The sequence below is a fragment of the Chiloscyllium plagiosum genome, unplaced genomic scaffold, assembly GCF_037043375.1.
Source record: "Chiloscyllium plagiosum isolate Xiang-an unplaced genomic scaffold, Cpla_swu_hap1 HiC_scaffold_17, whole genome shotgun sequence".
Taxonomy (NCBI): domain Eukaryota; kingdom Metazoa; phylum Chordata; class Chondrichthyes; order Orectolobiformes; family Hemiscylliidae; genus Chiloscyllium; species Chiloscyllium plagiosum.
In genome coordinates, this window is record NW_028270155.1 from 40,471,277 (window position 1) to 40,498,665 (window position 27,389).

A 27,389-nucleotide genomic window follows, 5' to 3' on the forward strand; every position below is an offset into this window, starting at 1 on the left:
TTGTAGAAATAGGATAAACAAGTGTGGACTTTGGACCCAGCAAGCTGTGATGTAGGGGGGCTATCACTGTGAAAGGGGTGGAGTAACTCCAGTTACAAGCTTGGGGGCCAAAATATCATAGGTGGCCACAGGCAACTGCATTAAGAGGGATGTTCATTGATGATTACCACTACCCTAGCTTTAATGAGGTGAAGGACGATGGATCACAATTATGGGCATGGTTATGCAGTAGGCCTGGGGGGATCAGGGAAAGTAGGCATACAAGTAACTAAATAAAAGTGTTGGGTGACAATGTGGGGAGGTTTAAAGCTGACAGGTTTTACAGGGATTGCAGTTTGGAAAGGGACATGAAGATTGGGTGGGTGTTGCAGTTGTAGGTTGCAGATAAGACTTTGAAGACCACCTGTGACCACTTCTACTTCACAAGATTAGGATTAATTTGTAATGACCAACAACATGTCGAGCATTGTTTGTGGGTGAAATTTGATTTGCAGGTTACAAAGATTACATGCTGAATTTTGTGATGGTGGAGGTGTTTAACCTGAAATCTATGAATGCAATTGCCCCGTGAAGAGCCTCACATCACTCACAATCAGAGCCCACATCCACAGAAATTGTATCTCCTCACTATGCATGTTCTGGTGATCATTTTTCATGTCTATTGCACGGTTGCGATTTTGGGTGGAGTTGGAAAGCTTTCCAGAATGCATTAAGAGAGAACGAGAGCATCGAAGGCCACACTTGAATCTCAGGGATTTAGGCATTTTACAGATTTCATATTGAGGTGGTCAGTGAGCTCAGGATTGTATTCTCCAGGGTGTGTGGACTTGCATTGTGCACCTCACTCTCATTGTGAAGTTCATATCAAGCAGATTGGACTAGTGAGAGGTTTTGGTTTTGCTCCATTGATCTCCCAGTGGGTTCTTACCTCATTGTACACCTCTGGTGGTTGCCACCAGTTATATTGGTGTACAGGATGTTCCCTTTCCTTGCAATTTGGCACCAGGTTTTCTCCCAACCTGTGCCACTTTCCCAGCAACTGTGTTGCCAGCAGGCGGATGTTCAGCTTCTGCTTTACTATCTTGTTATTCTTCTTCTAAGTAAGGTTTCACCATCAGATTCTGCTGGTTCTCCTCTCAACCTGCCCTAAATTTACTAGGAGTATGTTAACCAGATCTTTGGCTCTATCCTGTCACCTTTCCCGATCCATTCTTGAATTTCTTATTGGCCTCTTTGCCACCTTCTGCTGATTTAATTGAAGTGACCCTTCTTCAGCCACTCCAAATTAAAATAGTGGTAAATCACTGTTAGTAAGGCTCCAGAGATATTGGGTTGAATTCTCCCGCTTTTTGGCTGAGTTAGTTTTTTTTGCGTTAGCCCATTACAATTTTCCTCAATTCTTCTCGACGATTATGCTTTTGGGTTCCTCTCGATCAGTCAGGAGACAGAAGAGCTCATTCCTACTGGGATATTGTGCTGCTCATGCCACTAGCATCATCCTTGAATCATGGCTTCACACCACTTCAAACAAATGTACGCCGGGATCTACCTTTCATAGTCCGCTGCCCCATCGTTCTAGACTAGGGGATACATCAATAAAGAAATAGTGGCAGGTCTTTAAGGAGATATTTCAGTATACTCCTACTGATGGAGAAAAATTCTAAAAGGAGGACCTGCCTTGTGGGTCTTTCCTCTCGGCACAGTTTGGTTTCAAACCTGTGTGAGAGAGAACCGGGAATTGCACACAAATACAGCAAGATTAGCCAACAATAAGTTGCAAATGCATGGAAATAAAGGGGTCGCTGCTCATGTGAGATTCTGATCTATCTGTGTGAACCTTAAAAGGAAAAAAATCAGACGCTTTTTCCTCAAAGTCAAGAATTAAATTTCTACATTTTTACCATATGTTCCAATATTTCTGTTCATAGGCTAGGAAAATACATTTTTTAATGTACATGCATTTTTGATTTATTCTGAAGCTGTGAGGACATTCAAATTCCCTTTCACTGAATTGTACTCAGTATATCTATTTTTAGCCATTTGTTTCTTGGTGCACTTTCAAACTAAGCATTCTCACTACTGCCATGGAAATGTGTGTCAATATTCACCAAGTTTCGCAGGTTGTTTGCATGATGAAAATAGAGATTATTCTCCAATCCATTAAATAAGAAACCAAGTGGTTGACTAAAGTAAGGCTTCAAATGGAACTTTAAATTAAATATTTACACAATACATTGCAGGAATTTCTAACAATGTTCCATTATTACATTTTTTAACATAATAGACAACATGCATCATATAATTAAAAACCACAATAAATTGTAAACATTTTAGTCAATCATCACAAAGATTTAAATATGATTTCCTATCAAAATACTAGGTTCAAAAATTAACATGACTACCATCTTCATATTTTATTCAATGGCTAATTTTTGTAACCACAAATGTTTTGAAACATTTTAAAAATCACTGCTACTTTTACAGCTAACTTTCCAATCAGAGACAATTACTTCCATATTGTCCATGAACCAATAAAGTTTGACTATCTTGAGGAAGCTTTTGTTTTCTATAAAGTTACAAGAATTCTGATCATCACTGAATCTCATGAGACTTTCCATCAAAATTATTTCCTTCTAAAATGGGGCAAGATAAGTGGGGAAAGAAATCAAGACGATTCCAATGGCATCTACCATTTAATTTTCTTTTCTTATGGCCAGTGTCTTCCAGAATCATTGGCTGACTTGCTGAAAAGGTGCCCATCCTGACTTTTCACTGCAAACCCACTGCCTGCAGCTTTGGAATGTGGATACTGCTGGAGAGACAGCCACAATCGCAAGGACCAAGGTATCAGATAAATGCATTTTGGGGAGATTAATGAGGGGTGTCAGGCTCTTTGTGACCATTTCCTTAGGCCTATGTCCAGTCCTTTGATCATGCGCAAATCAGCTGCACATTAGGCAGATCAATTGTTCCCCCTCCCCCACCCCCGCCACACTTGGAGCTGAGATAATCACAGTCCTGGTGGGAATAGGCCATTGTGTGGTCCCTAATTGACCACTTAATGGTCTCAACTGGTGGCAGGGTGTGAAGATCATGCTTGGGCCTTGCAACCTCCAACTTAATTCAGGTGAAATAGAAAGGTGGCAGGTTTCTGGTACACTGCCATCCAGTCTCCAGAACAGGAAGATTTGCCCATGGTCTCCAATTTAACAGGAAATCTGCTGCACAAGTAAGCTAGGGGTCATTGTTAAATTAATTTTAAAAAAACCAAATCAATCAATGTTAGTGGTACTGTTATTAACATGAAACAGAGGTCAATCAAAAATCTTGTTCAACTTCAAACATTAGTTCATCTTCCTATAAACAAAAGCAACAGGCTGCCTTGTCATGATCCATTAGTACATCATAAGTACAGATTGTACTTTAATTAGTTTGCTGTCATACTCTCCAGAACACATGCAATGGCTCTCAAAATTCCAGAATAAAAAAAAGGTTAGATTTTAACTCACTTAAAACATATCCATTTACACAGTTAAAAATTTGGGCCTAATAGTGGAATATGCATATTATTAATAAAATTAAAGATCTTGATTCTAGATTTATAAAATATGATTAAAGAGACAATGGCAAATTGTTGATATGTTTTGAGTGGTCAAAAATGTGGATCTGTTCAGCATTAATATTTATCAGTTGCTATTACAGATCTAAAATAGATAACCTTGGAATATGAATTCTATTGTTGGTCTAATAATCACATACAACATATTATTAGACCATATAACCAGCTGACAAAGACAAGGTGCACCTTTTAACATTTTCGTAACTTCTACTATTTGTAGTCATTGATGATACAATCAGACATGTGAAAATGATATGGTGCATTGTTAAGCTTCAAAACAGCTTTTGACTAATAGTTAATTCAATGAATCATATCAGCACCTTTATGTGTTTTAAAATATTTTGTTAAATCTACAATTTTCCAGTTAAATTATACGTAACATACATCCTTCTATTCCCTGTGACTGGTTGACTGTATCCAGTGGTATGGAATACCTCATTATGTTCAATATTTTGATATACAAAGTGTCTTTTTGTCCAAACTCCTACTTAAAAAGTAAAGTGCTATTTAATGTGGACCATGCAAAAAATGATTAATGCAATCTTGTACATGAATTCCTAAATGATTTACACATTCCTTTCAACTATATTTGGAAAGCTTTTAAAAAAGAATGTTTGTGACTCCGGTTATCAAATAGTAACAATTGAGGTCAGCCTATTACTGTATGGAAGAACACCCTATTTCTAAGTTCTTGACCTGAAACACTAACTCTATTGCTCTCTCTACAGATACTACCAAATCTGCTGAGTATTTCCACCACTTTCTTATTCTGTGTTTTCTAGTTTTCAGCTGAGAGCTTTACAACTCCTCGGACCCAAAAACAATTGTCCTCCAGATGACTTGAGGACATATTTTTTCACTTGAGAAAAAGAGTTTTGCCTCCACTCTTTGAAGTAAATGCTAACTACACCATCTCTGGTCGATCTTATCAACTTAGGGACAATTCATTTCCCACTCTACCAATAATTTGCACATCCTAAACATTCAACTGACAGAAACTTCCCAAGCTTACCATCTTTAGGTTTTTTTTGTACTGTAAGAGATTTTCAAACCATCAATAGGGGCTGCTTTCAAACCAAGACAATTATCAACGCAGTAAATTAATCTGTGGAGCCACCCATAATTGATGTTTACTACCCAGCTATGCATTTCTGAATTTCTGTCTATAATGGATGGAACATTATGGGTAGTGTATGGCTGATGCTCTTCTGTATGCTGGGGACCAGAATTCTGTGCCAGGAGAGTTAAAGACATTGTACAACATATCATGAAGACAGCATAAAATTATAGACAAAAACAGACATTTTGATACAGTTTAGCAATTCAAGCAGTTATGATATGTTAAGAGTTTTTCACATTTTGCAAGTAACTGCAAATGGCAATAAAAGAAAGAAAAAACAGGATTACCCTAACTTATTAAATTATTCCTAAAACTTTAGTTCAAGAAATCATGGAAAATATCATCTTATAATCTTTAAATAAATTGCCTTTGAATAAAGTTAACATCAGAAAATGTATCATCTTGTAGAATAGATTGCAGCCTCTTTGACTGATGCTGGCAATTCTCAAAATACATAAGAATAAGTCACTGAGACATTCATTAAATAAATTCACTTAACTCATTTTCATTCCTTCACCTTTTGCCATAGTGCACCTTTCTTACTATGGACTCTCTTCAGTTCTATTTTGACTGAGATTAATTTTCCACAAAATAAATGTCTTAAACATTTCAAAGTAAAGCCAGGTAAGTATGACTGATAAGGAGGAATTTCATGGAACATTCACCAGTGTCTATGTTGAGATTGGCTTAATGCTGATTTAGAATTCAGAATGAAATTCTAAAAGCAGCATTAAAATGAGAAATCTGGGATCTCACAATAATGGCAAAGACCTTAATGAAATTAAGCTTCATTATATTTTGTAGAAGAAAGTTTCTTTTTACAAACTGTAAAACTTGTGGCCATATAATTTAGTTAGAATGGGAACACAATGTTACCACAGGTTGTCCAGCCATTTAAGTTATATTTGTACCTTGGTCTGCTCCACAGTATATTCACCTCAATTCATTTCATTAATTGTCTTACTAAACCACACATAAAAACAGACAATGCTAGAAATATTTAGCAGGTCAAGCAGCACCTGTGGAAAAAGATCAGTCTGACAAAAATCAATGGAACTCATTTGGCACTGATGCTGCCAGAACAGCAGGGATTTCAAACATTTTCTGAATTTATTGCAGATTGCCAGCATTCATAGCGTTTTATATTTATACCAAACTACAAAATTGAAAATCACAAATTACATTGTTCAACAAAAGGTGACTTTTGTAAGGATACAGTGGACCCCATTTTCAAAGGTTTTGAGATCTTGCAGATATTAACAAAGACGTGCAGAAATATATTTTCAGTGCATTTCTTGCACCAGCTGAGCCTAGTCCTTTTCTGCATTAACAACTTGACCAGTAAAGCACAATCATTTTAGAATGTTTGGAGAACTCAATCTCCATCCTAATTACTATATTGGCTGAAGGTAAAAATGTTAGAATAGAGACTAAGGGGTGATTTGATTAAGGATCTTTAAACTTAGTGTACACCAAATGGATTCAGGTACAATGTTTCAAAACAGGCTATCTGAAACACAATGAAGACCAAAAAACCAACATTTTGTTTTTAAGTTGTTATGCATGAATCTGAATTATTGTTAGGAGTGAGAGAAATTTCCAGCTTGAAAATGTACTCCACTGTCACAACAATGAGCCTGCAAATTATTCGCTTTTTGTGTGCCTGACAGTTTCTATTGTCCAAGAGACTGTTGAACTCACCCTGCCCGCTGCAAACTGCCTAACCTGAATTGCTTAACCCCGAAAATAAAGCAAAACACAAAATCCACCATACCTCTCTACTGGGATTGCTGGTTTTGAGACACTCCTTCCTCAAATCTAATCCATCCTCCAATATCCTGCCTTTTTTTCACAGTTCTTTACTGAGGCAGGGTGATGTCACCTGTCAGAGAAGTTATCTCTTTTGCTTTTCAATGTCTATTGTTCATTGTAAAACATTTGGAGGTATCCTATCACTCGCTGAGTGCACTGCTAACATGTAGTTTGCTTCTACAGTTACTATTATTCATCCGCTGTCCATTTTCTACCTGATCTAATTTGGGACTAGGCGATCCCTTTTGTGGGTTCTTCACAGTCCATAAGCACGTGTTCTGAAATATTATATGCCTTTTTATACTGGATTATTTCTTTAAGGACAGGATATTATATTATTTCAAGAACATTCTTAGCACTCTGGGAGGAACAGAATTTATTCATGGTTGTTATTGGTTGATTGTCAGCTTGTGGTATATGGTGGTATTCCAATGGCCTTATGGATTTTGTAGAGCCAATTGCAATTCTGCAGGCGAGATCTATACCTTATGATTGATCCAAAAAGGCATTAGAAGCTATTGCTACACATGAGACTTAGGAAATGGTTGCTCTGATATTCTTCTTGAATTACATTTGATCACTGGGATTTCAGATCAGATCTATATTTTCTTTCCTTGCATCAGCTCAAGTCAGGTGAATAGTCAAATTCAATTCTTCTATCTTCAGAGAGAGCCCAGGGTCTGTTACATATTAGCCTACAGCATTCCAACATGCATCCAGCCAATATGTTTTAAATGATTATATATTTGTTGTAAATACCAATTTTGTGATGGAATTGCCAATTTAATTCATTGCACACCAATTTGCAATACAACTGAAACTGTATTAACAAGACTTTGAAAATAGGAAAATTAAGGATAATTAGATCTTATGTATATCCAAACAGAATTATTCTTTGTTTACAAACCAGGCTTAATTCCAAAATACTACTAACATCATCAACAGGACATGGCTATCGAAAAGTTAAAACATATTTTGAGAACGTTGAATCCAAAGTCAGCTATGTATAAATCTTCATAATGAATCCTACAGGTTAAAGTCATTGCAGCATTTTCCAAAGCCCATTCTTCAAAGATCTTTGAACTTGCATAGGCAAAATGAATGCTCTTATATTCCAGCAAATGGTACTTCATTTAAATTTCTAGAAAAAGCTGTTCATATAGGTTTCAGTCAAAGTGTCGTACCTCAGCATTAAGTTGCCTCAAAAAAAACGCACTTATTGCTGACACCACCTCCTGCTTCAGGGCAGTATTTCCCATCACCAATGATATCAGTTGTACTGCATCAGTCCAGTCTAAATGCTGGACAATGTTACGCACATCTTTAGATAATATCAGCTGTTGATTTGGTGGAAGTTCCATAATAATCTGCGGTAATGGTTTAAACTGTCCACTCGTCATCCAGGCACCCAGCAATCCACCAACTACACCACCTAAGGAGAACAAAAACCAAGAAAAGTTTAAGATTATTTATTTTCTACATTTTGAAATGAATTATTCCTCTTTTTGAAGAGGAAATTTATTTTGGGCTATTTTCTGAATTCCAACAGCCATTAAATCCTTTGATGAAAAAGATATTGTTGAGACCCAGAATAGTGAAAACTCTCAGGTGATTTAATTACAAAGGCTATCACAGCCAGAATTAATCGTATCCACAAACAGCATCTACATACGATCACTTTTCAACAGTTTAAAGAATCAGATAGCACAGAGGGAGGCCATTCAGCCCATCATGCCAATATGGAGACCCATTGGATATGGTGTACCTAGATTTCCAAAATTCTTTGACAAGGTGCTGCATAAGAGGCTGCTGCATAAGAAAAGGATGCATGGTGTTACGGCTGAAATATTAGCATGGATAGAGGATTGGTTGACTAACACAAAGCAAAGCTGGCAATCAATGACTAGTGGTGTGCCTCAGGGGGCCATAATTATTCACAATTTATATAGATGAGTTGGAGTTGGGAACCACGTGTTGTGTGTCAAAGTCCGCAGATGACACTAAGATGAGTGCAGAGCAATGTGTGCAGGGGACTGAAACTTTGCAAAGGAGTATACATACTTTAAGAGAGCGGGCAAAGGTCTGGCAGATAGAATACAATGTTAATAAATGTGGAGTCATCCGTTTTGGTCGGAGTAATGGTAAAAAAGGATTATTACTTGAATGGTAAAAAGTTGCTGCATGCTGTTATGCAGAGGAACCTGAGTGTCCTTGTGCATGAATCACAGAAGGTTAATCTGCAGATACAACAAGTTATTAGGAAGGCAAATGGAAGTTTGTCGTTCATTGCTAAAGGGATTGAATTTAAAAGCAGGGAGGTTATGTTGCAGCTGTACAGGGTGCTGGCAAGATTACACCTGGAGTACTGTGTGCAGTTTTGGTCTCCTTACTTGAGAAAGGATGTACTGCCACTGGAAGGTGTGCAGACGAGGTTCACTAGGTTAATTCCGGAGTTGAGGGTGTTGGTTTATGAGGAGAGACTCAGTAGATTAGGATTATATTCGTTGGAATTCAGAAGAATGAGAGAGGATCTTATAGAAACATATAAAATTATGAAGGAAATTGATAAGCTAGAAGTATAGAGGATGTTTCCACTGGCAGGAGAAACTAGGACAAGAGGGCATAGCCTCAAGATTAGAGGGAGCAGATTTTTTACTGCATTGAGAAGGACCTTCTTCACCAGAGGGTTGTTAATCTATGGAATTCCTTGCCCAGTGAAGTAGTTGACGCTACTTCAGTAAACGTTTTTAAAGCTAAGATAGACTTTTTTTGAAAAAATAAAGGAGTTAAGGGATAGGATGACAGCACAAGTAAGTGGATCTGAGTCCACGTAAAGATCAGTTATGATCTTATTGAATAGCAGAGCAGGCTCGATGGGCCGGACGGCCTACTCCAACTCCTAGTTCTTATGTTCTTATATCGACTTTTTGAAGGTGTTATCCAACTAGAAACCCCATACATCTGTTGTTTTCCCATAGCTCTGCAATTTTATTGTTTTATTCTTACGAGCATGGAAAGCCAAAAGCAAATGAATTGTTCTAAATCACCCAATGAAAATAAGTTAAGTCAACATTAACTAGGGATCAAACTCTTCCTCATCCATGTGACTCAGTTTTCCAAAATGGTATATTTATCTATTGAAACCAAGAGAGGAACTTAGTCATTATGGACTTTAAATTTGTTTCATAATGATCAGAAGCTTAATGGATTTAAATGCTGCAGAAAATGTATAAACAGTGAATGCTCAAATAACTGCATTATTCAGAACTCTATTCAACTGTATTATTCACACATGAAGCATTATTGTCAATCAATTCTGGCATGTTCATCCCATTTTAGTAATGTGCAGGGAAACCCATATTGTCTCCCTGTCATACTCCACACAAGGACTGAGAGTGTACCCTGTTCTATATCCTGTAATACAAATATTCTTAAACTTGTAGAAATATTAAGTAAGGTTTTCATTAAGAAAAAAAATAAACTTTTGTAGTAGAACTTAGGTCTGTTCTGTAATTTGATTGTAATATATGGCGAAAAAGAAATGCATAACTCTCTAATATGAAGTAATGCATTCTGCAGCAAAGAACTAATTTCAAGAGGACACACAAAAACACTGAAGGGAACTAAATTAGTACAGGGAGACTTTGAAAAGAATCTGTTAGTGGTATTAGATCCAGCATTTTCAATGTTAGGAAATATTGGGATGTTTCATTAGAATTGAAGCACATGTATTGACTGAATTAACATGAGATTTAATAAGCCACTGGTTATGACATATTTGGAACAACAAGTGCCTTTCTGGTTATCATCATTTAAGATGGGATATACCTGCATCAGAGAAATATTGCAGATCAACAACAATGACCTAATATATAAAGGATTTAATTGTAGGAAAGAAAAGAGAGAAAGCTAAGATAATTGTTATACTGGAATCCAGGGAGAGCTAGCCATTGGGATACAAAACTGGCTTGAAGGTAAGAAACAGAGGTTGATGGTGCAGGGCTGTTTTTCTGATTGGAGTCTTGTGACCAGTGGTGTGCTGCAAAGATTGGTGCTGGGTCCACTGTTTTTTGTCATTTATCTCAATGATTTGGACGTAAATATAAGAGGAATACTTAAGTTTGCAGATGACACCAAAATTGGTGGTGTTGTGGACAGTGAGGGTTATTGCAGTATAATGGGACCTAGCTCAAATGGGCTCATGGGCTGAGGGGTGCAGATGGTATTTAATTTAGATAAATATGATGTGTTTCATTTTGTTAAGACAAATCTGGGCAGGACATGCACATTTAATGGTAGGATCCTGTGGAATGGTGCTGAACAAAAGAGACTTTGGGGTGCAGGTTCATGGTTCCTTGAAAGTGGAGTTTCAGGTAGATAGGATAGTGAAGGTGCTGTTTGGTACACTTGCTTTTATTGGTCAGTGCATTGAGTATAGGAGTTGGGGTGTTATGTTGCAGCTGTACAGGACATTGCTTAAGCCACTTTTAGAACACTACATTAAATTCTATTTTCTTTGCTATAGGAAAGATGTTGTTAAATTTCAAAGGGGACAGAAAAGATTTACAAGGATGTTGCATGTTGGAGGGTTTGAGCTATAGGGAGATGCTGAATAGATTGGAGCTATTTTCCCTGAAATGTTGGAGGCTGAGGGGTGTCCTTATAGAGGTTTATAAAATCATGATGGGCATGGATAGAATGAATAGCCAAAGTCTTTTTCCAAGGATAGAGGAATCCGTGACTTGAGGGGATAGGTCTAAGGTGAGAGGGGAAAGCTTTAAAAGGGACCTAAGGGGCAACTTATTCACACAGAGGGTGGTACATGTATGGAATGAACTGCCAGAGGAAGTGGTGAAGCCTGGTACAATTACAACAATCAATTACAACATCTGGACGGGTATATGAATAGGAAGGGCTTGGAGGGATATAGCCCAAATGCTAGCAAATGGGACTAGATTAATTTAGGATACCGGTTGGCATGGACTGAAGGGTTTGTTTCTGTATTGCACATCTCCAAGCCAGCTACCGAAAAAGTAGAATTGTCTGAAAACTGCACATTTAGAAGCACACAATAAAATTTTAATTAAGTGAATTTGTAAAGAATAATTTATTTGAGCAATTTGGCTTTGCACTACACAGCCGTGAAGCGGAGTTTCACAAACTTTGCCACTTGAATGACAGTCTATTCTCATGCTCTAGTGATCCTTGACCCCACCCGACCTGGTTTGGTCCAAACTGTTCACAGCCTAAGCTTCCTGACTTGAAATCCAGCAAGATCTAAAATCTTACATGGCTACAATTCTGAGGTTGCCAGTGTTGACACACACTGTTTATACATAATTTACAAGGAAGCAAACTTTGTGCTCTGAACAAACAGCTACATTCTAAAATGAGGTGCACAGGACCCCCAATTTGCATTGTGTTTAAAGCAGCATAATATCTGAAACACATTGGATCTCTCATCAGTAAACTCCCTTAAAGATGGGGTCAATTGGAAAACCAAATAATTGCACTTTAAGGTCAGTTCTAGTCTCTGGTTCTTGGGATTCTGGCAAGGCCAGATTTATAGCTCACTTCCAAATGCTGTCAGGGTATTTAAAGTCAACAGTGTAGGATTAGACTGATGCTATATAATATTCTAGACCGGCAGAGTTACAGGATTTAATTCTCCAAGGGAGCTTTGTGTACCAGTGGCATCTTGTTTACATCAGTCTAGTAACTTTCTGGGCAAATTTGTGGGGTTACCAGATTTACTGAGTTAGATTACACAATTTGCCATTGTGGATCGCTAGACCATAACTAGTATGGGAGCCTAATGGTTAAAACAAGCTGTGACATCTCTCCAGTTTCTCAAAGAACTTCTTTCATTTGCTTCTTCTATTTACAATGTACCTGCACACATTTCATTCATTAACAAATGTTATGAATGCCAGAATCTCTCAGATCCCTCAAACATATTATTCATTTATTTATAAGTCTATTTGGTGGTAACAAAGGTAATATTTGATAAATTATGGTTAGTGGTGTCATCACATAAATGCTCAATGTGCTCTCACAAAATCCTCCACCACAGTATTTAAGTTGAGGCATTATTCCACTTAATACACAGAATTACTATTTCCATATGTTCAGTGACTTCCATTAACTTCATTGTAGTAGGAGCGACCCATTTAGAAATAAGTTTCAGAAGACAGCAGAGTTCAGGCACGTGGTAACTTATTTGAGCAATTACTGGTAACTTGCAAAGAGGCGTATGCGTTATTCCTACATTTGCCATTCTCAAACTCTGTTCACTTAAGGTCAATAGCAAAAACTTACCAACTGCTATTCCTGGAGGACCACCGACCAAGCCTCCTGCAAATGCTATTGCACCTGCTAAAAGTGCCCCTTTTCCAGAATTTTTCACTGCAACTTGCAGCTTCTCCACCTCTGAAATATGGCACACTAAGTGCATCAGATCATCAATATGCACAGGCATCTCAGTATCTAAGGAAATCACATAGAACTTTGTTAATTATAACAAAATAACTTTTTAAGCTGACATCTTTGGAGAAGCAATAATTTATAAAATATGCGTTTTTCTGAATATTTGATGATTACGTTGTCTTTTCAGTAGTATTAGACCTCTCAATTCAAAGCTGATACTGTTAGCAGTTTGTCTAACAGTTCCTGTACAGCTATATCAGAGGGCATTTTGTCTACTGAATTTAAATCAAAGCACGGAAACGATGGGTTGACGGCTAATGGCCACTTAAAGAGTATGAAGTAATTACTAAAAGGCTGCTTGGCTTGGGGAAAACATTGAAATCAATCGACATAGAAACGGAAGAAGCAGCTTCGAGTTATTATAATATAATTGATTTTAGACATACAGCGGTTGTAATGATATAACCAATGTTAGAACATTCTTAGTGAGACAGAGAGAGGCAGACATCTTTACACATGATCAAAAAAAATTCAAGACAAAATCACCTTAAAACCTTACAGCATTGACTTTTATTTTCCCATGTTAACTATAACCACTGTCTTTTAACTCTACCTCTGCTACTAGAATAGGAATGATTTGTTATTATAACTTTGCACATTACCCTCCAAGTTACTCACATACTGAAAAGATTAATGAGTTTTCATTGTATTATGATTTTGGAAGAGACCAAAAATACTTTAATAATTTTTAGAACGTGAAAACAAAGGTATTTATTGAAAGAATGTGTGCCCACTAAGCTATACTGTTTAAAACAAAACGTCATTATATAAAAAATAGTGAATTTCAATAGTAATAACTACTGTCTTAACTTGTGAACTGAATTAAAATACATTAAAATTACTACTATGCTGAACCAAACTTCAAGTCAAATTTCTTTCAACACCCAAGTGACTTAAAAAGTCTAAGCAAAACAAAACTCACCATAAATTGGGAGGCTCACCATTTGATCTGAAAGCTGTTCAAAGGGGTTAAGAGTTCTTGTATCTTTGCTTACTTCTGCTAAGGTTGTCACTTTAAATTTCCTCCAACTTCCCTCAGTTGGAATTTCCTGATTAAATAGAGGTGTCAGTATCATCTTAATCATGCTCACCATGTCGGAACTTTCTTGATCTGATGTTCTTTGCTCTGGAGTCTTGCATCTAGAGACTCTTGACACCTCTTTTTCTCCTCAACTTCACTGTCCAATGTCCAACTCATTCATTTAGAGGTTTGGAAACTTCTTTAGACTAGACACAATTTACTTAATCCTGTTTGAAAGTGATGTTCTCTGCATTCAACATGTTCTAAAAACCCAAGTTTTCTAAACACAGAACAAGATCCAAGAATCTGCTGTTCTTTTAGTTAAAGTTTTGATTGACACTTTTTAATATTATTTATCCTCCCAAACAGTTGGGTCACACACCAGTTGCAGGAGTTGTGTAGCTTTTTACAAGAAACCTTCTATCAGAGAAAAATATTTCTTAAAAGAAAGAGGCTTTCATCCCGATATAAATATATTTGGTACCTAAAGCACATAGGCACAATTACAATTGTTATTTTCAATTTTTTAAATAGGTATATTTTCTTAAAACCAATCACCAAAACAAAGTCTTCTTCAGATCAAAAAAAAATTTTTTTTTAACATCATAAAACTCTGTGGGCCTAAAAGTGATGTTTTCAGGGTGCCAGAAAATACTGCAGTTCCAGTGATGTTTGCAAGAATTTCGTGTACACATCATTAGCAGTAGAGTTACAGTTATTGTAAAACATTCACTGAACTTAGAGCAATCCAGCAATTCTGAAAAACCATAATAGGCCATTCATAAAGAAGCTGTTGTGGAATCCATGACCACAACAGTGGACTAAAGTCAATTAGGTTACACATCAGTTACAGGAGAAAGTGAGGACTGCAGATGCTGGAGATCAGAGCTGAAAATGTGTTGCTGGAAAAGCGCAGCAGGTCAGGCTGCATCCAAGGAGCAGGAGAATCGACATTTCGGGCATGAGCCTTCTTCAGGAAAGTAACACATCAGTTACAGCCTGGAAGAAGCCAAGGACATAAATGATGGGAATGTAATGCATGCAACTGTATTAATAACAAGGTCAAGCATGAATTTTTGATGGGAATGGTTGGTGTTATATGCGTCTGGTGCAGTGTGCGAGGGTGATAGCTATATCCAACCAGGTGCACTCTTAAGATAAATTTGCTAACCTCGATTACTTGTGTTAGGTTATGAAACCTATTTTTTTACAGTGTTTCCAAATTCACACTAAACTCCTAACACTGACCCCAATGGCTGTTTTCTCTTTTGAAGATTTACCTAGAGGGCCTCCAATCTCCCTGTGCATACTTTGCAACTTCCATGCATCCAGTGTAACATCCCAGAACCTTGGATGGAGGAGTGTGCCTCATGTTTGTTGTTAATCAGTCTTTTCATGTCCTTCCCAGGCCTATATACAGCACCTGCATCTCTTCAACAGCTCCGTCATTCTTGATGATGAGCTGGCAGCAGCACCAGGTTAGTATGTGGCTAGGATCACACTGAATTGACAGATATAGGTTCAGCATACATAATGAAGCCTGTTGTCGTTTTGACCGTTTTTATAGCTTTACCCGTACACGTTGGTTTCATTTTAAACAGAAAACCCTTATTGTTAATTACACTCCAGGGCTATCTCCCAGTACACACTTCCCGTCAATACCTTCAAAGCGATACAAGCTTTTCAAATCCACTGTATCTGCTCAGCTCGCATCTTTTGTCACTGTTCCCCGTTTGACGTGTAAACATCAGGGCCGGGAATCCCGCTTTCCCAACTGGGAAATATAAACGGGAAACACTCCCTCGCGGTGAATTGATAAATAAAACCGCACTCTACAGTATTCCACCCACGAATAAATATCTGGGCACACAGTACCTGATTTAGGATCCTCCTTTGCAGGGAACAATAGAATCTCCAGGCAGGCTCTAGATTTTCCAATATTGGGATGTGGGAGCGGTCAGCTGTAGAGTTTGTATCGCGTGATTTCCCAGTACTGGTGGAAAGTGACAAGTATAATAGAACTAGAGACTCAGCGCAATGTGCTGCCACCGCTTACAGTCAACAACAGTAGATTTTATTCATACAGCACCTCCACAACATATTGTCACTAGCACGTAGAATGACTTATAATACATGGGGCGTGCTAGACCTAGTTTTACGGAAAACTTAGCGAGGCATTTGGTGGTGGGGGATCATTTCCGTGCTAATGGCATAATTCAGCAAGATTTAAAGTCATCATGGCGAAGGACAAACAGGGTTTGGAAATAAAAGTTCTGAATGGGGAATTAAGGATGGACACCTCAACACCACACTCTACCGCAAACCCACAGACAACCTTACAATGCTACACTTCTCCAGCTTTCACCCAAAACATATTAAAGCAGCCATTCCCTATGGACAAATCGTACGCATATACCGGATCTGCTCAGAGGAGGAGGAACGTGACGGACACCTGGAAGTACTCAAGGATGCCCTCGCAAGAACGGGGTACGATGCTCAACTCATTGACCTCCAGTTCCGACGTGCCACAGCAAGGAACCATAATGACCTCCTCAGGAGACAGACACGTGCTGCAACTGACAGGGTACCTTTCGTTGTTCAGTACTTCCCAGGAGCTGAAAAATTACGCCATGTTCTTCGTGACCTGCAACACATTATCAATGAGGATGAACACCTCACCAAGACATTCCCCACACCTCCACTGCTCGCCTTTAAACAACCATCAAACCTCAAGCAGATCATTGTTCGTAGCAAACTGCCCGGCTCTCAGGACAACTCCATACAACCCTGTCACGGTGGACGCTGCAAGATGTGCCAGATTGTGGACATAGATACCACTATTATGCGTGGGAACACCTCCCACCTTGTACATGGCAGGTACTCATGTGACTCAGCCAACGTTGTCTATCTTACACATTGCAGACAAGGATGCCCTGAGGCATGGTACATTGGGGAAACCGAGCAAAGGCTACGACAACAGATGAATGGGCACCGCACAACAATCAACAGACAGGAGGGTTCCCTCCCAGTTGGGGAATACTTCAGTGGTCCAGGACATTCAGCCTCGGACCTTCGGGTGACCATCCTCCACGGTGGACTTTGGGACAGGCAGCAGAGAAAAGTGGCCGAGCAGAGGCTGATAGCTAAGTTCGGTATCCATAGGGAGGGCCTCAACCGGGACCTTGGGTTCATGTCACATTACAGGTGATCACCATTGCACTACACACACACACACTCTCACATACACATGGACACAGGTACACACAGACGCGCACACAGACACCCACACACACCCTTATAGATACACACACTCCCACACTCACACATGCACCCCCTCACAGACTTAAGACACTCTGCACTCACTACACACACACACATACACACTTTCTCACACTCACAACCCCCACCCCAGACAGACACACACAGACAAAGACCCACATGCACACATATATTTTGTGGGGTGAATTTGTACTTGCAGAGTTACATTGTACTTTGCTTAAAAACTGCATGCATTCATGTAGAACTCTGAGCTCAAAAACTGCATGAATTTATGTAAAACTCTGTTATCTCACTTTTTAGATTAGAATCAATCTAAACATCATGGCATAGACAGAGAACACAGGGGGCCAACACCTTCAACATATTGTCTAGCTATCACCATTGTTAACAGCTAACCCGAGAATGCAACTTTAAAAAAAAGGTTTTGTGATTTACACATGAAAGAAGTGAAACTATCACTGTATTCTAACAGATGAAAGGCTTAACAGACAATCAATTTTTTAATGTATAATTTCAGTTGTATCACACTGTAAACTTTTGCTATAAATTCTGTGTTACGATCGAGCCCTCCACTATCACCTGATGAAGGAGCGTTACTCCGAAAGCTAGTGTGCTTCCAATTAAACCTGTTGGACTATAACCTGGCGTTGTGTGATTTTTAACTGAATGGGGAAAGCCATTTGGATGTGTTCTGGCCTGGGAGGAGCTATTTGTAGGAAAATCCACATCAGAGCAGGAGTAGACATTCAAAAGGGTAATAGTGAAAGTGTAGGGCCACCATAAAGATAAAGGGCGGGCAGGATTGGAGAAGGAGGAAGCTTCTTGCAGGTATCAAAGGCTCAAAACAGCAGATGCCCTAGAAAAGTAAAGAAAGTTCATGGAGTTGCTTATAAAGGAAACTGGTGCAAGAGAAAAATGAAGGGAAATGTAGGGCCCACCAAAGTGATAACGTGGCTCGATCCAGTGGACATAGCTGAAATGTTAAATTAGTACTTTCTATTTGTTTTCACTCGATAAAAGAATGATGCAGGTCTAGAAATCCAGGAAGAGGATTGTATATGCTTGAATGAATTAGCATTGACAGAGAGGTATTAATGGTTTTAGCAAGTTTGTAAGTGAATAAATCCCAGGTTGCTCTGGGAAACAAGAGAGGAGATTGTAGGGGCTCAGACTTTAATTTCCAAATTCTCTTTGGTCACAGGAAGGGTGCCAGAGGACTGGGGGACAGCTAATTTGATATGATTATTTAAGAAGGGAGCTAGGGATACACCAGGAAACCACAGGCTAGTGTGTGTAACATTGGCTTTTAGAAAAAGTTTTGGGAGGACAGAATTGATCTCCACATGGAGAGGCAAGAATTAATCAAGGTCCTGAGGGAGGGTCACTGGACACAAAACGTTTACATTAATTTCTCTGCACAGATGCTGTCAGACCTGCTGAGCTTTTCCAGCAACTTCTATTGTTATTTCTGATTTACAGGAGCTGCTGTTGTTTTGGTTTTTATTAATCAAGTATAGTCAGTAAGGAGGTAATCATCCTAACAACTTTACTTAATTTCTTGAGGAGGTGACCAGATGTACAGATGTGGCTAGTGCAGTTGATGGCTTTTGACAGATGGTTAAGAAGCTAAGAGTCCATTGGATTCAAAGCAATTTGGCAAACTGGATTTTAAATTGGGCTTAATTGCTGGAAGCAGATGCTGGTAATTGAGGCATGTTTGTGATGAGAAGCCTGTGTCCAGTTGCAAAGCACAGGGTTCAGTTTTGGGTACTTGTTTGTTGTGTAAAAGAATGATTGAGATGTGACATGAATGCAGAAGGTATGATCAGCAAGTTCATAGATGATATAAAATTTGGTGATGTGGTAAATAGTAAGGAGGAAAGCCTTAGGCTACAAGATTATATGGACCTGAAAAGTGTGAATTGATGCATTCTAGGATAACTAACAAGGTAAGTGAATATATATTGAGTGGTAGGCCCCTTAGAAATACAGAGGTTTTGGGGAAGTTTGGTGTGAAATTCCATAGATCATTGATGGTTATAAGACAAGTATATAAGGTGCTGAAAATGTGTTGCTGGAAAAGCGCAGCAGATCAGGCAGCATCCAGGGAACAGGAGAATCGACGTTTCGGGCATAAGCCCTTCTTCAGAATATCAGCCCTCCAATATCCCCTGAAGAAGGGCTTATGCCCGAAACATCGATTCTCCTGTTCCTTGGATGCTGCCTGACCTGCTGCGCTGTTCCAGCAACACATTTTCAGCTCTGATCTCCAGCATCTGCAGACCTCACTTTCTCCTCAAGTATATAAGGTGGTTAAGAAGGCATAGGATATTTAACTTTTATTAATAAAGGTATTGACTACAAGAGCAAGGATGTAATGTTGGAGCTGATAGGATGTTAATTAAGCCACAACTACAGTGGAGTGTCCAGTTCTGGTGCCACACTAGCAAGAATGTGACTGCACTCAAGAGACTGCAGAAGAGATTCACCAGAATGTTCTTGACTGATGTGATTCAGCTGTGAAGAGAGATTAGGATAGGCCAGGGTTGTTATCCTATGAACAGAGAAGCTGAGGGGGAATCTGATTTGAGATGTATAAAGTTCTGAGGAGCATAGACAAGCCAGATGGGGAGATGCTTTTCCCCTTAGAACGGTCAATAACAAGGGGGTATAAATTTAAGGTAAGGAACAGAATATTTTGGGAGGGATTTGAAAAAATAATTCTTCACTCAAAGGATTGTGGATACCTGGAATTCACTACCAGAAAGGCTGGTTAAGGTGGGAAGACATTTAAGAACTGTTTAGATGGCCACTTGAAATGTGATTGTAGAAAAGCATACGAGGAGCAGGAGAGCCTATGTTTTGAGCATAAGCTTCCTAATGAAGGGCTTATGCTCGTAACATAAACTCTCCTGCTTCTCAATGCTGCCTGACCAGCTGTGCTGCTTCAGCACCACACGTTTTAACTCTGATCACCAACATCTGCAGTCTTCTCTTTGTCCTACTTGATATGTGATAGGATACAAGCTGGAAAATGTGATTAGAATAGGTAGATAAAAAAAGGAACTGTGGATGCTGGATATCTGAAACTTGCCTATGTCTGTAACAGAATAGTGACCCTATTATGTTTGACTTGTAGGTCCTCATGATAGCTTAGATGAACAACTTCAACATTGAAAAAGAAACTCTGATACAATGATTTCATGCATCTCTGTTCAGCAGGAATTTTGTTGTTGATACCAATCCCAAACTGTTCGAAAGATCTGTTGACAACCTCTCACAACTCCAATATCTTCTTGTGAATGTCCAAAGGTATGACTTAGAAATATAATACAAATAAGATCCTCAACTATTTCTGCTATTCTTGCACGACTTCAAACTCTGCTAAGAACAAATATATTCCTTTAAACCTACAAGTGCACATTATTAAATCTGAACTAGAACAGAGTCTCCACATTAATCTTGTACATTTTAGTTCAAGCTAAGCAGAGCAAGCTATTTCAAATACTGACCAACTGTAACAACTCAGTGTCATCAGTGAGTAACCTTAATGTATCCATCTGGTCTAAATGAGCATGCTCTTTCTGATCATTCATGGACAAACTAGGAATATCTCTAGGAATATCTTTTTTCAATTGCTTTTTATTGATTCACAGGAGGTGGGCATCACTGGCTAAACTAGCATTTATTGCCCATCCCTAATTGCCCAGAGGACAGTTAAGAGTCAATCACAGTGCTATGGGTCAGGAGTCTCATGTCAGCCAGATTAGGTAAGGATGGCAGTTTCCTTCCCTAGAGGACATTAGTGAACCATGTGGATATTTCCTGACAAATAGCAATGGGTTCATGGTCCTGATTAGACTCTTATTTCCAGATTTTTACTGAATTCAAACTCTACCATCTGCTGTGGCAGGATTTGAACCCAGGTCCACAGAATGTTACCTAGGTCTTTAGGTTAACAGTTCAATGAAAGTACCACGGTCGTCAATAACCCATGAAGAATACAGTCTTCAAACCAAGGGATAATTCCACAAGCTATCAAGACATGCTAGGTCACATGCATATAGGTCACATGGTTGTGAAATAAAACAAGACATTGACTCACGGAAGCTGTCAGTTGCTCTGGGAACAGTGCGTGGTAAGATAAACCAGAATTAGTCACAATACTCCGTCAATAACCCATGAAGAATACAGTCTTCAAACCAAGGGATAATTCCACAAGCTATCAAGACATGCTAGGTCACATGCATATAGGTCACATGGTTGTGAAATAAAACAAGACATTGACTCACGGAAGCTGTCAGTTGCTCTGGAAACAGTGCGTGGTAAGATAAACCAAAATTAGTCACAATACTCCCATGCAATGTCAATTAAAATATTGTTTGGTAAGATTTGGCAAGAAAATCTTAGTCTTGGAGCAAGAATCACTCCACAATGGTCAACACATCTTGTACTTAACCAAAGATCTGTAAGATTTAGCCCATGGATTTGAAGCAAGATGCCAAATAGTTGTGCCCAGTATTGGTCATATGATGTTGCAATAGTCAAGCGCTGAAAACACATTAGGATCATATCTGAACTGCTATTTTTCAGCCATTCATCACACAGGATAGTGACATGGAAATGGAAGGCATCATGTCAGACAACCGCTCACCCATGACACATAATACATTTCCCTACTGACGACCGAGGGAAGCTATGCATGGGACTGAGTGTTACCAATTTTGTTTTGCTATACAATTGGAAAGGACATGGATGCAAGAGGTAATATTGCACTCTGCTTTACTGACAGAGAACTAAAGCTCCTGGTGAATGGGGTTGTGAACCTTGGAAGCAAGCTGTATAAAAATTAAACACAATGTCACACTGATGCGCATCAGGTTAGGATGACCAGCCACTGCTTCAGACCTGCTCCAGCAGGTAACACAGTTCTATTATAGTGCTCCAGGGCATGTTCATTCAGTGGTAGCATTGATCTTCAATCAACAGGGAACTTGATTAAACTTACAGAATACTGAGAGGCCTGGATGGAGTTGAAGTGGAAAAGGTATTATCGCTGGTAGGAGAGACGAGAACCTGAGTTCACTGCCTCATTGATGGGATGACCCTTTCAAACTGAGATGAGGAGGAATTTCTTCAGCCAGAGGGTGGTTAATCTGTGGAACTCATTGCTGCAGAGGGCTGTGGAGGCCAAGTTATCGAGTGTATTTAAAACCCGTGCAGAGGTTCTTGATTAAGAAGATGATCAAGAGTTATGGCAAGAAGAATGGTTCGTGGGTGGCACGGTGGCACAGTGGTTAGCACTGCTGCCTCACCGCGCCAGAGACCCAGGTTCAATTCCCGCCTCAGGCGACTGACTGTGTGGAGTTTGCACATTCTCCCTGTGTCTGCGTGGGTTTCCTCTGGGTGCTCCAGATTCCTCCCACAGTCCAAAGATGTGCAGGTCAGGTGAATTGGCCATACTAAATTGCCCATAGTGTTAGGTGAAGGGTAAGTGTAGGGGTATGGGGGGTTACGCTTCGGCGGGTCAGTGTGGACTTGTTGGGCCGAAGGGCCTGTTTCCACACTGTAAGTAATCTAAAAAAGATGGGAGAATGAGATGGAGAAACATATCAGCTGTGATCAAATGGTGGAGCGGACTCAATGGGCCAAATGGCTTAAACCTGCCCATATGTATTATGGTCTATGGCCTTATCTGGAAGAGATGGCAGTACAGCCTGTACGCTCTTTGCCTCTGGAATCCCCTCCTTAAGTGGAGGGGACCTTCTACTGTGATTTCTTCATGTGGAGACTGCTCAACAGCAACTAGAACTCGCTGCTGGTCCTGGGCTTGCTGATGCCTTTAAGTGCCTTCGATTTCCTTTGTTTAACTACAGCCACAGCAACAATGATGTTCACTGTGGCTGAGTCCATTGGGGATGGTTCCAATTAACCGACATGGGAAATCTCAGAAACAAAACAACTTCATAATGTAAGCAGACAGCATTTGCAGCACACACAAATGAGAATTTACCACAGTCCTCATTACAGTAGGACATGGAAGTTTCTGACAAAGACGGCTTGTATATGGATCTCTGATAGATTAGACCATATTCATTCATATACGCAGCACACAAATACAACAGGAAACTTTAAGAGTGGTTAGATTACTGATACCTGGCCCCACTCCCCACATTACCCAAGAATCACAGCATTTCATATAGGAACATGGTCTGGCATATTTGCAGTTCAAAGTGAGTGGAAAGCAGCTCCACAACTTTGTGTAGTCTGTAAGATCTTCAAATGCATTGGACTGGGTAAATAGATAATAGAACTGGGTAGAGAAGAGCTAAAACTCAAAAGGCAGTGTAGATGAAGGAACTTGCCATTCCCTATACAGGTTTGAATAAAGGGAATGAATACAGAATGTGTGTGCATTGCTGTCCCAATTTTCTTTTTGCATTGTTGTTTCATACTGACTTTGAAATGGAACACTTACAATAAACAGAAAGGAGAAATACTTTTCATTTCCCAAAATGGGGAAGTGGTTCGATCATGGTCAAAATAGTCTATTAACTTCCATTGCCTGATTTTAATATCTGCCATCCTTCATGGACTGTAAAGGAAAATTACTGACTTATGATGACCACAGTGGTCACCTCACCAAATTAAGCTAAGCTCATACATCAACAATACTCAAGAATCTGCCTGAACTGAAGTTAACATCAGCTCTGCCTTCTCTCCACAGATGCTGCCAAATCTGCTGAGTCTTTCCAGCAATTTCTAATTTTGTTTCTGATTCCCAACATCTGCCTTTTTTTTGTTTAACTTTTTATAATAAAGTTTTGAAACTCATTTGTATGTTTTGGATGATTCACATTATTATGAAAGTCACCTGTAGGTTACCCAGTATGAAGTCAGATCTGGGTATAAGCTTATTATTTGAAATGCAGTCAGAGAGAAAGAAAATATGTAGGTAACAGAAGAACTGGAGGCTTGTATGTCTCTTTACATTCTCACAGCCTCTCAGTGCTGGGTGAAAAAATATCCATTCACTAAGGACTCAGTAATAAACAATATGCTTTGCAATTGCTGAATATTCAAAATTGAAGCCATCACTTTGAGGAGTCAGGAATTTTCAAACTGCCTATTCTTGATCTTCCTTTTAGTACTTGACATTCTTTTATTATACTTTATATTTCTGTTTTGGATGTTTCTTGATGTGTTTTATGATATTTCTAAAGGTTATTAAGTAATAAAATTTTTCTTTTACCCATGAAAATCTTGCAGTTGACTTCTTAATTTTACCTTGGACTACATTTCAATCAATTTGGAGAAAATGAGGATTGCAGATGCTGGAGATCAGAGTCAAAAGTGTGGTGGTGGAAAAGCACAGCAGGTCATGCAGCATTTGTGGAGCAGGAGAATCGACATTTCGGGCATGAAACCTTCATCAGGAATAAGGCTTGTGGGCTGGGGGGCTGAGAGATAAATGGGACGGATATGGGGCTAGGGGGAAGGTAGCTGGGAATGTGATAGGTAGTTGAAGGTGGTGAGGGAAAGGTAATAGTTTGGAGAGGAGGGTGAAGTGGATAGATGGAAGGGAAGATGAACAGGTCAAGAGGGTGGTGCCGAGTTGGAGGCTTGGGGACTGGGATAAGGTGGAGGGAGGGTAAATGAGGAAACTAGTGAAACCCACATTGATCCCCTTGTGATTGCAGGGTCCCAAGGCAGAAGATGAGTTCTTTATGCAGGGATTAGATGGAGAAAGCCCAGGACCTACATGGCCTTGGTGGAGTGGAAGGGGGTGTTAAAGTGTTCGGCCATAGGGCAGTGGAGTCCCAGAGATGTTCTCTAAAACTATCCACAAGTTGGCGTCCTGTCTCCCAGATGTAGAGGAAACCACATCGGATGCTACGGATACAGTAGGTGATGTGTGTGGAAGTACAGGTAAATTTTAATCGGATGTGGAAGGATCTTTTGGGGCCTTAGACAAAGGTTAAGGGGGAGGTGTAAGCACAGGTTTTGCACATCTTGTGGCGATAGGGGAATGTGCCAGGTGTGGGATGTGGGCTGGTGGGGGGCATAAGATCTGACAAGGGAGTCGCGGAGGGAATGGTGTCTCTGAAACTAAGATAGGGATGGGTAGGGAAATATATCCCAATTGATGGGAACTGTTTGTAGGTGACAGAAGTGGCTGAGGATGATGTGATGTAACCAGAGGTTGGTCGGGTGGAAGGTGAGGACCAGGGATTTCTATTTTTGTTGCGATTGGAGGGATTGGGTTCAAGGCAGAGGTGCAGGAAGTGGAGGAGTTGTGCTGGAGGGCATCATCGACCACGTGGGAGGGGAAAGTGCGGTCTTTGAAGAAGGACGCCATCTGGGATGTTCTATAGTGCATTTGGTCCTCCTGGGAGCAGATGCAGTGGAGGTGGAGGAATTGGGAATAATGAATGGCATTTTTACAGGAGGCAGGGTGGGAGGAGGTGTAGTCCAGGTAGCTATGGGAGTCGGTGGGTTTGAGGTAAATACCCGTGGTTAGTTGGTCGCCAGAGATGGAGAAGTCCAGGAAGGGGAGGGAGGTGTCCGAGATGGTCCAAGTGAATTTAAGGTCTGGGTGGAAGGTGAGATTTTTTTTTGATGAGCTGTTCAACCTCCTCGTGGGAGCACAAGGTAGCGCTGATACAGCCATCAATGTAGCGGAGGAAAAGGTGGGGAACAGTGCCGGTGTATCTGCGGAAGATGGAATGTTCCACTTACCCGACGAAGAGGCAGGCATAGCTGGGGCTCATGTGGGCGCCCATGTCTACCCCAAAGGATCCTTCCATACCCAACATAAATTTACCTGTGCTTCCACACATCATCTACTGTATCCATTGCACCCGATGTGGTCTCCTCTACATTGGGGAGACAGGACGCCAACTTGTGGATCATTGCTGAGAACATCTTGGGACACCCGCACCCCAACCAACCCCACCGATTACCTTAACTCCCCCTCTCACTCCACCAAGGAAACGTAGGTCCTGGGCCTCCTCTATCGCCAAACCATAACTACCTGATGCCTGGAAGAAGAACACCTCACCTTCTACCTTGGGAACCTGCAACCACACGGGATCAATGTGGATTTCACCAGTTTCCTCAATACCCCTCCTCTCCCCCCACCTTATCTCAATCCCAAGCCTCCAACTCGGCACTGCCCTCTTGACCTGTCCATCTGCTTTCCCACCAATCCATTCCACCCTTCTCTCCGACCTATCACCTTTCCCCCCGTCTTCATCTACCTATCACATTCCCAGCTACCTTCCACCCAACCCCACACCCCTCCCGTTTATCACTCAGCTCCCCGGCCCTGATGTAGGACTCCTGCTTGAAATATTAATTCTCCTGCTCCTTGGATGCTGCCTGACCAGCTGTGCTTTTCCAGCACCACACTCGCGACTACATTTCAATTAATGTATGGTGTTGATGCATGCTAAAAAAAAATTAAAAACCTTTTTTATGGATAATTGAGGGGAGCTACAAAGAGACAAGCTGATTGTCCTCTCCTCATCTGGCCATGACAGGTTTGCACAGTTAATGAAATTGATCTTTTCTTTTTTTTTTGAGTCAATTTTTTTCCCACCACTTACCTGTTCTAAGCATAGATCTGATGCATCAGATACCCTTTTTGAAATGTTGCAATTCAAACCAGCCCACACCATTAAAAACTCCTAATGAAAATCAGAAGGCTGAAGAATGTGATTAGGAATCCCACAATTGAGAAGCATCTATCATTTTTAAAGGGCTCCTTAGTCATTCTGACTTGGTACATATCCACCTCATATCTCATAATGTCTTCCAGTTAATAACTGCTTCATCTACAGATGCCGCTATAGAGACAAGCTCCATGGTAATTATTACTGCACATATTTAGCAGCATCAGATGTAAGAACCTCACAATGTTTCAGGCAGTTCTGTGTCAGTATGATTGGCCCTAAACACATTTGATTTTTCTTTACTTGCTGGCAAACCCAATGTCCCATCTCCTGCCAATGGAAAAGAGGTGTATAATCGGTAGTTGAATTATAGAGTCA

The 27,389-nt window shown here is 40.0% G+C and overlaps 1 protein-coding gene across 5 annotated transcripts in view; it reads right to left on the reverse strand.

The window, feature by feature from the left end:
- Window positions 1-2,621: 2,621 nt before the first annotated feature.
- The window catches only part of LOC122558374 (protein C19orf12 homolog), a 60,833-nt gene continuing 36,065 nt past the window's right edge, over window positions 2,622-27,389 (reverse strand). For 2 of the 5 annotated variants that reach the window (XM_087995870.1, XM_087995872.1), the window contains exons 2-3: window positions 12,870-13,037; window positions 2,622-7,983 (exon numbers count right to left, since the gene is read on the reverse strand). In XM_087995870.1, coding sequence (XP_087851996.1) covers window positions 7,718-7,983; window positions 12,870-13,029 — 426 coding nt within the window. In that variant the 5' untranslated portion in view covers window positions 13,030-13,037 and the 3' untranslated portion in view covers window positions 2,622-7,717. Of the gene's footprint in view, window positions 7,984-12,869; window positions 13,038-13,978; window positions 14,164-15,720; window positions 15,841-15,933; window positions 16,086-27,389 lie in introns of those variants that run through there. The other 3 variants (XM_043706875.2, XM_043706876.2, XM_087995871.1) reach the window with 3 other exon arrangements.